This window comes from Acanthopagrus latus, chromosome 21 (assembly GCF_904848185.1).
Source record: "Acanthopagrus latus isolate v.2019 chromosome 21, fAcaLat1.1, whole genome shotgun sequence".
In the NCBI taxonomy this organism is placed as follows: Eukaryota; Metazoa; Chordata; class Actinopteri; order Spariformes; family Sparidae; genus Acanthopagrus; species Acanthopagrus latus.
Window position 1 is genome coordinate 16,097,649 of NC_051059.1, and position 17,502 is coordinate 16,115,150.

Consider the following 17,502-nt stretch of genomic DNA (forward strand, 5'->3'; position numbering starts at 1 on the left):
AAAAGGCCTTCAAGCATAAGTTTTTCCCTAAAAATAGAAATACAGTAATCATCTACTGACCCTCATGCTGATGGAGAGTTTCGCCCAAAGACACTATGTTCACTGTGAGGTAATTACTTTAGCTAATTAAAAAAATTAAATGTATTTGTTGGGACTGTATGCACTACTAAAGACCATAGGGGCCTGAAGACATCACTTGTAGTATTACCTCGTCTTGTGGGTCCCTCTCGACAAGATGCTCCCCCCCACCCCCCAGAAGTTAAGTGTTGCCTTTTTAGTGATGCACATAGTCTTAACACACACATTTTCAGTTAAAGGTGCATTATCTAGTTTTTGGGGAGGACATTTTAATCCAAACAGAGTGATCTTCATTTGTTTTGTACACTTGAAAATAAATAAATAAATAACCCCTCTTGTTTTCATGATTGAATAAACAAACATGATAAAGAACAACACATTTCCATACTGTTTTACTTTGCTTGTATTTGGCGGACCCTGCCACCTTCTGGGGACCTAATTTTATTTTAAACAGCTTGTTTATGTAGTATGTAAGCAAACAATACAATACAATACAGATAAGTACTATTCCCTCAATAATATTGTAAGTATTACAATTCTGAGATTGAATTTCCTCTCCAAGACTACATAATGCTCCCCTCTAATTAAATTACGGCAAACTGATTGCAACACAGTAAACATGTAGCCTTGTGGGACTGTATTCCCAGGGGTGGTTGCCTGTTTTTCCAGTTTGGCAATCCAGTTTGATCCTGGGGTGAGCTTCTGCTGCAGGAAAATCATTTTTCAGAGGCTGAAGGTGTTCAATGATGCTGCCATTTGTATAAACCCACTTTGGCTGTAAACATCCCAGTGAAGGGAGGCTTCCGGTGCTGCAGCTCCGCATGGTGCACTTCACCTGTGCTGACTGCAGGTGGCGACTGACAGACAGACTGACTGACTGGCTGACTGACTCTGAGATAGCCGGTCAAAGAGCGCCACCGCTCGCTCACACGTATATCTTCCCCGACATCACCAGCTCCCCTTGACTGTCTCCTTCACAGTGGGCTCGCAGGCAGACACAGCTGACTTTGAACCGAGCCGGCCGCTGTCCTTACAGTGCGGGTGACACCAGGGACCTTGCAATGATCTCGCTGGACTTCAACTTCAACATCTTGACAAGGGACCTGTCGCATTATCTGGAGAATCAAGTCAAAGTCGGGCTATTCGGTTCGGGTGTGGGACTGTCTCTGGTGCTGGGCTTTAGCGCAGCGTACACCTGCTACTACTTGCTTTCAGTAGCGAAGGTAAGACCCCGTGGACGTCTGTAATGGGTTAACACTGCCGTGAAGGGACTGCTGTTTGACTTAGAGCTCGTTTTTTTCAATTTTGCGTGTCCATTTTTTTTTTCATGGAGGGGGCATCATCACTGCCATGCGTGAAACCGACCGGTGCGTTCACTGATGGAGGCTTCGATTATAGGCTGCATCTGTCCACCGGCGGGGCTAATGTTACACCGCCCGCACATGTGGGGAGGATGTCAGGCAGCCACGCTCACATTTTTAATGAGCATATTAACCGTAAATGAATATTATCGAACCACACCTATGTGCTGCACTTATGTAACTACATTAAAATCGATCCAAAAGCCGGACAGTTACAGTTGGACGTCCGTGTTGGCTAAGCTAGGCTAACATAACTGTATGTTAGCTAGAAATGCCGGTTAGGATTTATGTAAGGTTACTGCACGAGACCTACTGTGCTAATGATTATTTAATAATGAATGTCCCGTTAACAGTTTTCTTTTTTAAATCACGTATGGGTTTCATTATGATATTAATACAACGGATATGTAAGTTACACCGTGAAAAGAGGCTTGAAAAGAGCCTTTAATGCAGCATTTTACCATCTTGACTTAAAGGTGCACCATGTAGTATTGGTGAAAACATGTAATCAAAAGAGAAAGAGCTTGATTGGTGAATTTTGTATGCTTTCAAGAAACTATATAACAACTGTTCTTTTTCAGGACTGAATAAATTGAGTATACAAACAACAAATGAGGGACAACACAATGTTTTACTTTGTTTACATGTGGCGGACCCTGCCACCTTTCTAGCTGCGATCAGTGTTCTCTGAGAACTTGAGCTTGTCTATTCAGTTTGAAAAAAAAAAATCTGAGTTTGTGTTGTTACATAATCAATGCTGTAAATATTAAAAAGTTTAAATTTCTTTCTCAAAAAAAGTACGCAGGCCCCTTTAAAGGTGCAGTATGGAGTAGTGGAAAATAAAGTCTCAGAATAATCATAAAGTTCACATTTATGATATGAATTATAATAATATAAATAAAAGATGATATTTATTTGATACATTTCCATAATGGAATACACAAGCCAAAGTTGGCTTGAAGGTATTTGCAAATATAAAGAAAGTTAAACAGCATGAAATTGTGCGTGACAGTTTAATCAAATGAAGATGAGATTTTTCTCTTCCTTTTAAAATGTTTTCCTCGAAAACTACACAGTGCACTTTTAAACCATGCAAAGTTGATTTCTGAGTGCCATTCTTAACTCGTCAAAAACAGTGACTTTGGGATTACAGGACGTCTCAGCTTGGTAGTGAGACTCAAAAATCAAAATTATTCACAAAAAGGACCCCTAAAATGAAAGGGGTAGTAACTAGACCAAATTATGCAACAAAAATCTACAGTTTATTGTTAACTACCATGCCATTATATGTGTAATGCTGTCTCCTGTCATTATGCAAGGCTATTGCCTTTTTATTAATCAAAATTTAAACTGTACAAAATAACTTAAATGTTCGCATTCATATCAGTTACAGGCTTGATTTCAATGGAACTTGAATTCATTTGCAAAAACAGATGAAAGCCATTCTTATGTGTGTGTGTGTGTTGATATTCCCGGGAGTGTACAGTAAAAACAACATCATTTATGAAACTATTTTATCGCAAAAACCAAAAACACCAGTTTGCAAATCTGCCCTTCCATTCCAGTTTTAATCCTGTAGTACAAGTGAAATCTTCCCTATTTTAAGTGTTTTTCGTACATTTAATGTTCTAGGATCATCAGAAGATTAAGACTTGATGTTAAGTTTAGAGACAATGCAGCAAGTTAGGAAAGGATTAAGATTTATGTAATTGTTTATTTTACAACAGATGACATAATAAAACATGGCTTGGAGCTAAAAAAACAAAAACAAAACACAAAATACAAAAAAAATGTTCCACTGATGGATCTGCTGTTGTATTGAATAAGAAACCCTGAGGGGAAAGAAGAAGCCACTTTTCTGACTGTGCCACATTTCATTCATCTGTCTTTTGCAGAAGCCACAGCTCATATCTGGGGGTAAGAAGTTCTACCAGTTTCTGAGGGAGCAATGTCCCGTAGTGTCAGAGACCTACTACCCCACCTTTTGGTGCTGGGAGAGTCGCATCCAGACCCTGCTGAGACCCTTTGTCACAGCCAAACCTGGGGTGGTCTACAGAAAGTAAGTCTTCACCTTGACTAACGTACTAATTATGCATCACAAAAGTTGCTTTTCTTTCCCCCAAACTGAGAATTTATCGCTCTTTGCAGGTAGACACGCTGGTCAAAATGCACACTTGAACTTAACAGTGGAAGTCAGAGAGGTCATATCCGGAAAAAAATGTGAATGATGCAAGCAAAAACGTTGACATAGTAAGAGTAAATAAACAGTTAATTTAAAAGCTTTGTTGTTCAGACTTTCTACTGTAATTAAATAGCACTGCAGAATTTTCCATTCCCACAGAGAAAAGCTTTTAAAGTAAAACTTCAAAATTAGCTTTAGCACAGGGAAAATGCCATTGACTATTTCTTGATGTCTTTTTTTTCCAGTTTCACAACTGGAAACAAATCCCAGTTTTGTTCTTAGCCAAGACCCAAAAGCTCCGCGGAGAAAGAGATCTTTTGTGGCACAATGCTGGCTCAGGCCGCCCTGCCTGCGCCTTGATAATGTACATTCTGTTGAAGATTAATTGGCGCTGCATTCCTGCCCCCTGTGCACATAAAGGAGATTACAATTCATCAAGAGAGGCTTATTTTTCATTTATACTGTTTATTACCTATTTGTTCGTATTCTATTGTCACGTAATCTGTTTCATGTATTCTGATTTATCCTCATTTCAGTGACCATGCTATTTGGCTTGATGTACTGTAAATGTGTGTATAAAATATGAAATATATTATGTGATGTGATGGTGCTTTATTTGTCAGGAGAGGGGAAAAACAACACCAGCTTCACTAATTACAACTTTGTCACTTAACCCCTAAAAGTTGCACTGTGCAACTTTTTACAGGAGCTAACGCAAGTTTTAGATGTTGGCTACTTTTTGTTAATGGACAGTAGAGCAAAACAAGCTTGTATTTTAAGTTATGGTGGGATGAGAACAAAAAGGATCATAGAAGTTCTACATTTCAATAATATAGGACTTCATGACCAAAACAGTTTCTAAAAAAGTGCAAAAATAATATAAAAAACTGATAGTTAAACCCCAAAGTTAACTTAAAAAATGTAATTGATTTATTTAGACAGATACTGTCGTTCATAGGATGCACAATAAATCTCAGGCTGATATTGGCAAACATGTTATTTGCTATTTATCAGTATCTGTGAAATTCTAACTGATAAAAATAATAATAATTTGAAACCTAAATAATTTCAATGATTTAAGAAGCGCATCGCTTACCAACTCTGATTCTCTGACTGTTGGTTTGTAATCCGCCAGAAAACATGAGGAGGAAGAAAAAGTAGGGGAAGAAGACAAAGGAGAGGAAGGGTAGAGCCATGCCATGTAGACAAGAGAATTCAACTTGTTGGCATGATTTCAGGGGAAACAACACCACGATAATCTGTAACAGAAGTTTCACAAGGATCCAGAGAGGAGGGATATTAGAAAATGTTAATAGAGCTTTGCAATATTAAATCACGTGTCTTACTACATCCAAAACTCAGGTTATGAACTTCTTTTAAATATACAAAAATGTCAGATTATCTGTTATTTTATTGTTATTGGCCATAAGAAGCAGGTCATTATTAGTTATCAGTATCAGCTGTAAGAAATCCATATCGTGCACCCCTAGTTTTTTTGTGTATTTTCTCCAGAGGTGGCAAAAGTACACGCAGCAGAAGTAAAACACGACTTCCTCACTTATGTCAAAGTAAGAAAGTACAGACTCTGCAATGTACTCAAGTATAAAAGTAAAAAGTGTCTCTCTGAGGGACAATTCTACGGGCCATTTTTGTGCAAAGCTAATTGAAGCCAAGGTCACATGAATATAATTCAAAGACTATTAAATGTAAAGGTAGAACCTATAGAATTTGTCTGAGCTATTCGTAAACAAACCAGACAGATTGAGTCTCATTCTAAGGACGTCAAAAACTGACATTTTGGATTGGTAAAGCGCTGTTAATAAATAATTATCAATCAATATTCAGCTTAAATGCATTAAAACTAAATCCACCTCTGATTTTATGGAAACACTATCGCAAGTTAACATATTTGATCATGATTATTGGTATGATTGTTTTTAATCCTTCAGCTAAATTACAAGATTATAAGAATATAAGATATAAGAATATTTTACCCGTCCCAAGGACGTTCACACAGCCTCTTTTCTCTGCGGCTTCCTTTGTCAAGGAGACAAATATTCCCACAATGCACAGCTGTCTGTCATCAAAACGTGGCACAACTGATGTCACATTCACTGTATTATCACATTACCTCTGGGGACAACAGGACACCACTCCACCCATAATAAAGTTACGCAAGGTTGACCCAAGGAAGGACACCGTGAAAACCATCCTTTTTGTCATTGGCTGTCTGGGTGAAATTCCACTCATCTCGCTGTCCGAGCGGAGGATTAGCGCCAGGTGCCCTCCAGCATCGCGCGCTGGTCACTCTGGATTGGCCCTCGCAGACATTAAAGTCTAGCCTTAGGTGTATATTTCATGGCGGTTCTGTAATTTCATGCTGATGTCTTTACCGGCAGCCCGGCCAAGTCGGCTGGTTGGCTCACTGGCACAGTGTGGCAGTGCAGGTTTTAAAATGCACTAGCGCGGGGAGTGAATGACCTCATCTGCCAGGCTAGGGTTGTATAGCCCAGAAATTGATTGATCATAAAAGCCCACTGGTGCAATGCCCTCCCTCCTTATCCTAACTTGCTGCGTGTTGCAAAGAGCGCTGACAAGATGATCACAAGGGAAATGAGGCGGCTGTCAGTGATCGTTCTCCTCACATATCAAATTCCCCTTTGGCAGAGCTTGTGATGGATACAATGAAGTGCTCACGTTACCTGGGACTGAACAGAAAGTATTCATTTTGTGGAGTGTTTTAAACAGCATTTAATGAGCGATCATATACGCATTTCACCGAAGGTTAATGTTACTTTCAGTACTTTTTCTTACTTATATTGTCTTGTGTGTGCTTAAGTGTTTGTGTAAGCCTTTAAGGTACAAGAAGATTTATTCATTCACATTTTCATGCTGCACATATTACAGAACATGTATACAGTTATTGATATACAAATATGTGTAAACATGTAGTGCATCTTTTAATTCGGCGTCAGGGTGTATGTTAGCAGCAGCAACAAGATGGTGATGATGATGTGATGGGCATCTACATACCATAAGTGAGATGAGACGAATGAATAGATATGCAGAGATAAAGATGGAGGATAATGTTCAGACTCGTTGCTCAGTTGCGTGTCCCGCTCGTCTCTGCAGTGAGCTTATTAAGGCAGCAGATGGAGGACAGATCTCTTTGGATTGGTTTGATAACGACGACAGCTTCTCTCATCCCGACCCCGCCACCAGGCCGACGGTCCTGCTTCTCCCCGGTCTGACCGGCACCAGCCGAGAGTCCTACATCCTGCACATGGTCCAACAGAGCCGGGATCTGGGCTATAGGTGGGTGGTCTTGGCCAGAGATGCTGGCAGATGTCCAGCGCTGAGTAACACGCACTCAGGGCACTAAATCACATAACTGACACACTCTGTGCCTTATGTTATAATTTGCAATCATCTAGCGTACAGATATGCTGTCCAGTCAACCTCAGCTAACCATATTGACTAAAAAGTAAAACCCACTTCTGTAGCAATTTTTATAACTTTTATATAATAGACGCGGGAGTGACAGGGGCCTGGGGTTATTTCAGGTGAAGTGCACAATTAAAGTGGTGGGCTAAGTTGTGTGTCAAGAGCTGTTTTTGTAAATAGCCAAACGTAGCACAGGCTTGAAGAGTTGCACAGGGAGGCAGTTTTTTTCTCCCCCTTCCTTTCTCCCTGTGCAATAGGCCCTTTCACTGTGCACTCATTCTTTCACCCAGATTTGGGAAGGCATGGAAAGAGAGCCGGCAAACTCAGCATCTTCCACCCCTCACCCCTGTCCGTGTAGCTTAATGAATTACAGCTTATCCCGGTAGAAGCTTTTGCAGCTTAGCCCAGACCAGCTTCCGAGTGTATGCTGCAGTGTGTGTTTAAGCACCCTCCCCACACACACACACACCTTCCTACACCTACCCGTCCTCTTGCCCTGTCCACCCTGTCCAGCTCCGCCCTGCTGCTGGGTTACACCGATACAAACAGCAGGTCTGACTCCTCCAGATAATAGATGACTGGCGGAGGATATGAAGCAAGGAGTGAAGCTAATGCCTTTGCTCTGCAGTACAGACAGAGTGCTCTTCACACAGCTGTGCCTCTCTACACACCTCCCTCCAGTACCTTTTTTTGTTTTTTTATATATATTTTTTTACTAGTAGGGAACATTTGTTTGAATTTGGGGCACTGTGTTCCTTTGAACATGCAAAGTCAGCAGCTTGTAGTGACAACAACAAATAAACAAGTGTAAGTGCACTCGATCTTCTAAATCTTCTACAGAGCTGAATTATACGTATGTATGTATGTTGTCTGTATTTTCATCATTTATTAACCTGCCAGTTATTTAGGTATATAAATGCCCTTCGCAGTTTCCCAGAGCTGCAAGGTGACATTGAAATAGCAGGTTTGTCCGACCATCTGTCGATAGTCGATGCTACTTAATTTTCGGTTGATTGACTGATTGTCCAGTTAGAATCAATAGATTAGGGTAAGGATTATTTTCCTGGGCTATAGGTTAGAGTCAGACAGGTTCAAATAATGGCCCCTGAAATAAAGATGTCAGTGTTAAACAAAGAATACTTTTTGAATGTTTAGCAATAACCAACAAAAGATAGAAAGTCAGCTTGTTAAAGAGTTTAGTTCCTCAAATCTGTTAAGTCTGAGTTAACCCTCCTGCCAACCAACAGAGTTAAGGATCTGTGGTCTGTGGTTCTCATTAATTAATTTGTAAACCCTCTTCCCAAAGAATCGTTCAAAAAGAAAATAAACCTAACTTCTCCAGTGCACTCTCTGTGCTAAACTTTCTGACTTATGCACATTAGCAACCCTCTCCCAGACTCCTACTGGCCCAGCTCTTCTGCCAACATTCTCACAGGACAAACAGCTTCAGTCTGAGGCAGCATTGTTTTTAGTGTCGCTGACAAAAATGCTATATTTCCTACTCGCAATATATTTTTAATCACGTATAGTTCATGTAAGCTTCACCACTGTGAAAATGTTGCCTTTCATATGTATGAGCAACCACGCCAAGGCAAACATGGGCAAAGGCCACACAGCACACAGTTACCTCCAGTACTAGTCAGTTGGTTGTCTTTGTGCACACGTGATCGGTGTCTGGAAGTGCAGCTGCAGGCCACCGTTTAGCCAGCTGTGTCATCTTAGAAGTGCTGGGGTTTTTTTTTTTGTAGGAAAAATAGCGAGTACAAGTAGGACTGAGAGGAGAGGTAAAAATCCTGCGTGCAGATCCTACTTTTGATTTCGATGATCGAAATTGTGAGCTCTTTTAGATCAATTATTGATTTTGAGTAAATTTAATTAGTCCGTAAAATGTCACCAAAATGATTGTTTTATCAGACCAACATTTGAAAACTCAAGTATATTCCCTTTATAATTATGAAAGACTGCAATAACTTGAACGTTTTTACACTTAAGATGCTAGAACTAATGGATTTATGGCAGAGGAGCTAGTGTGTCAGATTTAGAGGGATTTAGGCTCATTAACGTAATATAATATTCATGATTACATTTTCACTAGTGTATAATCACCTGAAACCTTAGACTGAGCCTTTAATATCAACAGAGGGAGCAGGTCTTCATCATCAACAGCCATGTTGTACCGTCACGTTCATACAGTAGCCCAGAACAGACAAACAAAACACCCAAGAGGCCTTTTTTAATTTATCCCCTGCACATTTTAAATGTGGGCTAAGGCATAGAGTATTTAGTTGGTTGGAATCCACGGCCTCCTGCCACTAAATCCTCCACACTGGCCCTTTAAATGCTTTACATCCCCATTACAATTAACACATGAAGTTGTCAAAGGAATCTTTTCAGAGACCATAATAATTGATAAGAGTATATGTTTTGTGTATTTCAGATGCGTGGTGTTCAACAACAGAGGGGTGTCTGGTGAAATGCTGCTGGTAAGAATCGGACTTGTTACGACGCCATCGTCCTCTGTTATTTCATTCCTTCATTTGTCTTGTCCCTGTTCAGAAAGTCGGATGTGTATACAAGACAGCTGTATAGGACAGTTGTTCTTTTCATTGCTGCAGCCGGCACAGAGCATGTCTGATCCACACGTGTTACAGAGCCCACAGGGAGCCTGAGCTGACTATGCACAGACAATGTTGTTGCACAGCAGGGATTAAGTTGCAGCCAGATACCGTATTTTAATACCCATCCACAGAAATATGACCTCGCTGAGCACGTGCCGTTCCAACACCTGGCTTTATCTGTCCTCTTACACCCGGGTATATTTAGCCAACAGAATGGACCCGGGCGCTGATAGTGCCTGGCGTGTTTTAAGTTTCCTCCCGCTCTCTGTCTGTACATTTGGAACAGAGGCGCTTTCTTTATGGGCGACTGTATCACACTGATCTAATCATGCCATCACTACGATACAGAGATCTCAACTGAAGCACAAATGGCGTTTCATTACAGGCAGGGGTTGCCCACAATCAATCTAATGTTCCTGTTGCTGGGTGTAAATCTGAATCATTGGCTGATTTGTGTCCTGCTATAGTCTGTATCAGCTGCAAATACAAAAAAAGGGGGGGGGGGTGTAAAAGCGACACGACACTAAAGCAAAAATGTCACCCAATTTGATTTAAACATGTATTCTAGGTCATATCCAGAATTCAGTTGGCTCAGCCACCCTCAGACAAAAGTTTAAACCCTGTAACCTTGGCACTGTATCAAGTGGTGGTGGTAAGGAGCAAGTTTAGTTTTCTCCCTCATTTCAGCTGGGATTTGTGCTATATTAGATGCAAACAATTTAGCATTTTTTACGCTCCTGTGAGTGTTTTCTCTGTGCCCAATTAGTGTGAATATTGCCCATTGTTTAAATTGGACAGTGCTGTAAAATGACCCACCGAGTGAAAGATGCCCCCTGCCTCAAAGACCTTCCCGAGTGCCAGTGCCCTATTTCTAAACCTCGTAAAAAGCCTATTAAATGACACTTTCCTGTGGAGTTCTAGCTTTGCAGTGCAGGAGTTTTATTCTCCTCTAATATTTCCACCCAGCTCTTGGTATTTTATTTTTCTTATTTATACGTTACAATTCAATGTGTAAGTTTTGCCTTTTCACTGCAAAGTCTAAAACTTGTGCATGCCTGTTAGAGGAACCATGAGAGGGCAGAAAAACAGGAATTCACTTCGCCTGAGTTGAATCTTAATGACGGGCCTTAAAGCGCTTAAGAGTCAACAGCATCCGGAGAAATTGGACGTGTTAAATAGGCTCCGTGGAGTTGGAGCCGGTTTGTTTTGTAATGTTAGGTAACCTGCACTTCGTGATGTGATAGCCAGCAATACTTAAAAAAAAATGTTGATATGATAGTTTGGCCTTTAGCTGTGATAAGGGGAATTATTTTTTGATATGCAGTAGGTTATAGAAGTAAAAGTAAATCTTCTGTTCACACCCTTACACAGTTATAAAGTGTATGTCAGGAGAGATGCTTTACACTCATGGCAGTGTAAAAATAATTAGCGAATAATTAACTATCAATTGTGTACTTCCTGTTTGTATTTCAAAGATGATGTAGTGAATTGTGTTGACTGTTTCATGCCTGTTTTATAAAATCACAGTGTTTATCTTCTGTTTTAGGTGTTTGATTTAGTTCTGCAACTATCGATTATTTACATTTAAAGTATTTAGACGATTGCTTTGTCAATTAATTGACTAAAAGTGAAAAATGCCTGTTAAAGATTCCCAAAGTATATCAAAATTGTTGCAGGTTTATCTTCTGTATATCAGGAAATTCATTAACTTATCGTCTTAGCTGAAGTGTGATTTGCCTCCTGTATCCTGTTGCTTGATCTCACTGTCAGAGCATCTTGCATTTATGTACAGCGCCAGCTGATATCAACTATTGATCATCCCTTAAGATGGAAAATACCATGACCTGAGACTGGTTCGTGTGCAACCCAACAATGGTAGAAACTATAGGTGAACTTCCTTTGCTGCTATTTCTCCCCCACACACAACAAAGGTCCTGATGTAGCCCCGAATCACCATGTCTGTTTCATGATCATGTGTCAGCTCCTGGTGTCCACTTGTGTTTTAGCTACTGTCTGTGTCATGGCTGTGTGTCTCACACCTGTCTACTTTATAATATGCTGTATTTGCCGAGGATTTATTTGACTATATTTGATTGTTTCTTCATAATGTTGTGGAAATTCTGAGATGTCACTTCTTGACAATCAGAGTAACGAGACACGAGTATTTCTCACAGTCTTGTCTAAAGGTTACTTTCATTACACATGTACCGCAGAAAAATGCTGTAAGCAAATCTGGTAAGCTCCTTATCTCGTCTCTCTGTACTGGTGATACTTTCTCCAGTCAGGACTTCCTCACTGTCTGTGCTGCTCTTTCTGACTGTTGCAAATTAGCAAACCTCTCCCATACTCCTACCAGCCCAGCTCGTTCCTTCTGCCAACATTCCCACAGGACAAAAAGCTTCAGTCAGAAGCAGCATTGTTTCTTGTGTTGCTGACAAAAATGCTATATTTCCTACCCTCAACAGACTTATAATCAAATGCAGTCCATGTAAGCCTCACCCAAGTGAAAATGTTTTATGAGCAACCACACCAAGGCAAACATGGGCAAAAGCCCCACAGCACATAACATAAATGAAATAAATAATGGTTTATGATATTTACAATTTGACTCACGATATTCTCCCAATAAAGTCCAAACACTTACTGATAATGCAAAATGTAGTGCGGTATTTAAACCAGTCCTAGTTGTCACAGCTGTACTGATACTGTAGTGTGTAATCACTTCATATCTGGGCTCCAGGTGCAACTATTTTGGTTGCAAAGGCACTCAAAAATCTGTCAAGTGCAACTTAACATTTCCATCGGTTCATTGTTTTCATTTGCTGTTTATTTTTTAAACAATCGAGGTCATCACCATTTGTTGCAACAATCATTCACATAATATTATGTTAAGAAACTGAATTAAAATGTGTTGGTGGGTGCACCTAGATGAAAACTTAAGTCTGGGGACCTGAATTTTCACAAAATGTTTGCAACCTTTTAACTGGTTTTTCCTCTAATTTGAGCACCCAGAGAAAGTGGTAAGGTATTGTAGCTGTAACTTGTACGTTTATACAAAAGTAAAGATGGTTAATACCTTACAAAAGAAACAATTGTCCATATTTTGTATCAACAGAAATTACATAAATACCATGTGTATTTCAGCATTTTAGCTTAAAATGGAAAGAATTAACTTTATTCACTTCACCATTTGTTCACATGGAGTCACAAAGAGTGACGGCACTGTCTCCCTGTCCCACACAGACGCCGAGGACCTACTGTGCAGCAAACACAGAGGATCTAGAGACTGTTATTGATCACATCCAGAGGGCTTACGAAGCTGCTCCTATCATGGCTGCTGGAGTATCAATGGGCGGGTAATGAAGCCTCTCACTACCGCTTGACCCCATGTATAACATAATACAACATTAGTAAATGACACAGAACTCAATCACATTTACTAATTTAGCTTTAGGTACCAGAAGGATAAGTGAGGCAAAAGATGTCATAATTTAATACTTTCTCTGCATGTGGCAGACAGTCTGTGGTTTTGGTTAAATGTTAAACTCGTACATTTCATGTTGATTAAAACTGAAAATACTCAAAAATAGTTTCATATTGGAGATAAAATAAAATCTAGAGTCCTTTTGGAGGCTTAGAATGTATCTTGGCATCTAAGCTCTCTATATCTGGATTGTTGTTTATGTTTTGTGTTTATTAAAAATAAAATTGCGATTGAGCAACATATTGCTAAAAGGCTTTTTAATCCAGAATCTGCTTTCGTCAGTGCTTTAACATGGTTCCAGTCGCTCAATGCGGCGTAAAGAAGGTGTTTTTTTATTGCACAGCACTAATCCCATGAAGTGAAGGATTGGTCAGAAATGGAACATGTCCCAATCCCTGTTTTTTCCCCCCATCTGTCCCTTCCTCCCACCCTCTTTGTGTAATTCAGGATGATGCTGGCCAACTACTTGGGGCGAAAGGGCCGGGAGACCTGTCTGAAAGGGGTCGTAGTCTTCTCAGCGGGCTGGGATGTGTTTGAGTGCACCACTTCACTGGAAAAGCCCCTGGACCGTTTCCTCTTTAACTCCTACCTCACCAGCTGCCTACAAGCCTCCGTGCACAGGTCAGCAGGGGACAGAGAGGGATTAACATGCCGCTAACTCACTGCTAGTTCTGAACTTTGAAAACCGTGTTCATCTTCTATATGTTGATCAAGCATTTCTTTATTTTTTAGTTCCAGGCCAACTTTTTTTAAACATTATTTTTTAAAATATTTACAGTGTGAATAGTGTCATGTGGATAGTGGGGAGTAATGAGGTGCTTTGACAATTTCAGCTAACACTGAGGTCTGTGTGCAAACCTGGAGTCCTAAATTAGCAAACCCAATCAAGCTACCACACATGGAAAGAGCTAGCTAGCAGAAGGTGTTAACAAGCTTTAATCTGTGCTCTTAGCTTTAAACTACTACCTGCTGCATGAATGAAATATTATAAGAAACATTATTACTCTTTTACAATAATAAAAGAGTAATTTAGGCTCAGATGCTGCAGTATTATTGAAACTGCAGGATATCCAAAGCTTTAAAGGCGGCACATAAACAAACCATCAGCTCTGATGAAGGATTCTAGGACAAAATGTTACCATGTTGGTTGACATAGTGTTTTTTTCAAGATTCAGAAATTCTGTGGGAAATTTACTCCCACTAAAAAATGATTTAGCAATACTAACATTGTCAATATACTGTATCACTATCTGTGTATTGATGTGAGTGGGATATACATTAACAGTATTGCATTTGTAGTTTGAAAGCTTGATTGTTGTTTCATTACGTTGTAACAACCTTGTCAGCAGTTCTGAGGGACATTTTCGGACGCAAATCATTCCACCGCAGTGACAGTTTTATTTTTAATCTCCCCCGCAGACACAGACCAGTGCTTGAAAAGTGTTACGACATCGATCATGTCATGAAGGTCGGGATTATTTTCACTGACACACTGCCATAAATTCTAATCTAATTAAACAAAGTGGCCAACATTTAATCACTTTTCTGTGCCCCTACAGGCGCGGACCATTCGAGAGTTTGACGAGAGGTTCACCTCCATAATGTTTGGCTATCCTACCAATGATGACTACTACCACGATGCCAGTCCTGTCCACAGGCTCAAATCGGTGCAGGTGCCAATGCTGTGTCTGAACGCTGCTGATGATGTTTTTTCCCCATCTCATGGTGAGTTCAACACAGATCAATTTAGAGACTGGTTTTAGAGACCCTGCTTATATGATGGCATGTAGAGTGAGAATCTAGTCCACGGACAAGAAAACAGGACCTGTTGTTTCCTTGCAGCCATTCCAGTGGAGGCAGTGAAGCAGAATCCCAACCTGGCCCTGCTCATCACCTGTCATGGCGGCCATATTGGTTTCCTCGAGGGCCTGTGGCCTCGACAGAGCACGTACATGGACCGAGTCTTCAAGCAGTTTGCTAAGGCCGTCATTGAACAAGGCAGCCGACTCACGGACCTCTCCTGATAAGAGAACTTAACAAAGTGTTCCTCTAGTTTTACTCACTTACTCCTCTCTTCACCTCTCTCTCATTACTTTCATCTTTCTTTCCCTCCTTCCTTTATTTCATTTTCACCATCCATCTTTCCTCTCTGCATTCCAACCTATTCTTATTCAATTTCTAAGTCCATTCTACCTGATTTCCTTCCACTGACCTGTTTTCCTCTTTCATTCTTTGCCCGTCATTCCTCCTTGCCGCATTCCATCCACCCTTTCTTCCTTTCCTTTCCTCTTTACCTAATCCTATCCTGCCTATTTCCTTCCTTCCATTCACGTTTTTTAATATTTTCCCTCCATCCTTCCGTCCTATTCTTCCTCCTGCCACGAGCAAAAAACCCCTTTTTTTCTCATTTCAAAAGGCACATCTTATTGAATGCAGCATTTGTGTTGCAATTCTCGTTTATTTATTACGTACAGTAAACAGGTCATTGTATGTAATCTAGAGCTGAATAATATGCTTCTTAAAAAAAAGAAAAAGCATAGCCGTTCATGTCATTGTTGAAAAGCTGAATTTGTGCCCATCTTGTTTAGTTGCATTAGCTAGCTAAGACAAAAAAAACCCTGCTATTACCTTGTGCAATTATTTTGTTTTGAAGTTAACACATGTACTGTACATGAAAATCCAATCATGTTTGCTCATGAAGCATCTTTAAGTACTCATGTCAGTAGGATTTTAGCCCTCAGGGATTGACTTTATTTACTCATATGTCTATCCTTCCTGTGTAATTTTGTTTTATCAATCATTCTCCTTTAGTTTGTATTTTCCTTGTTTAAAGGTAGATGTTATTTATCAGTTGACATATAGTTGTTTCTTTTCTTTTAACGTAGTAGTTAGATGTTATGGTAAATACACCTATCTGCTGTCTTACAGAGAGTTAGATCAGAAGATTGATACCATTGAAGTTACAGTCGTCACACACTTAGCTTTGTTTAGCTTAGCTTAGCCTAGCTTAGCATGGATACTGGAAGCAGGGGAAACTGCTAGCTTGGATCCAAAGGTCATAAAATCCATCTGTTGTTTTTTTTAAACCTTTGGACAGAATCAAACTAGCTTTCCCACCCCCTGCATCCAGTCCTTATGCTAAGCTAAGCTGCTGCAGACATGAGAGTGGTATCAATTGTCTCGTCTTTCTCTTGGCAAGAAAGCAAATTAGCGTATTTGCAAAAATGTCAAACTACTTGTTCCTTAACCATCTGCATGCACTTTTACTTTCACACATTCTACCTTTACGCACACCAAATAGTTCTTCAAATGTATTATATAGAGAATAACTCATAAATGACAAGGAATGTGAAATTGCACTATTTTAGTTGATACTATCATGCCTCTAATTCCTTCATGCAAGGCACATCATTTCATTCGATATATGAAAGTATATCTTAAAAGGCTGAACAGAGCAGTACATGAACTCAGTGAGATTTTCTTTGTGGGAATGTTGGTCATTATATAATGTAAGTGAGTCTGAGGGTGCTAGATACAGTGATGTGAATGAAGTAACACTCATTGGAAGACAGAGAGTGTAAATACATTCGAAGTGGTGGATGTTGCTTTACGAGATTGCATAGTATCGTTAATGGAACCTGGCTGTCGGTCCTGGTGTGTTTTCTGCTTCGCCAACAATGATCATGGGGCTGGCTACCGTGTATGAGTTGGCATCGATGAATCAGGCAGACCTGACCGGCGGCCAGGCTTTCAGTAATGCACTGCATGAGGGATCTTGACTTCCTGTTCCTGTGGAATTTTGGTGTCTGTCTGTTCTGCCAAGTGTCCATCGAAGTAGCATGTGTCTCATCTGCGTCATCATGTCCTGAACCTTAACATCACCTGATAATCTGTAGCACAAAGGACATGTTTGTTTGTTTGTTTGTTTGTTTTCATATGCTGCTGCATTTTATTTTGTACACTATATGAAAAGAAAAGGAAAAAAAAAAACATTCTGTTTAACGTGTGCAGCAATAAGATTTTAAATTGAAAAAAAAAATGTCTCTATAGTGTAAGTACCAGTATATGCACATTATCAACATACGTGTAATATGCTGTATTTAATAAATGATTAAACACAGTCTCGATTGGTTTGTCTGTACTGTCTATATTGCTTCTGCTTCGGAGTATATTGGATTGCTCAGCTGACTACGCACTGCAGGCTAGAAAAAACTGATTGCGGTTTCCGTTTGTCAGCAGTTCTCCGTCCCACTTTATAGACTTAGACTATAAAATAGACTTAAACAACACAAAACAATAAACTGCAGTAACAATAACAAAAAGATCATTATTATA

The 17,502-nt window shown here is 39.9% G+C and overlaps 1 protein-coding gene across 1 annotated transcript; it reads left to right on the plus strand.

The window, feature by feature from the left end:
• The first annotated feature begins 864 nt into the window (after nt 1–864).
• abhd3 (abhydrolase domain containing 3, phospholipase) lies at nt 865–17,297 on the plus strand. The gene is made up of 9 exons (XM_037085337.1): nt 865–1,301; nt 3,335–3,498; nt 6,754–6,936; nt 9,503–9,548; nt 12,927–13,039; nt 13,615–13,788; nt 14,587–14,635; nt 14,727–14,892; nt 15,010–17,297. Exons 1-9 carry the CDS (start codon nt 1,140–1,142, stop codon nt 15,189–15,191), a joined length of 1,239 nt encoding a protein of 412 aa, XP_036941232.1. The 5' UTR covers nt 865–1,139; the 3' UTR covers nt 15,192–17,297.
• Nucleotides 17,298–17,502: the final 205 nt, after the last annotated feature.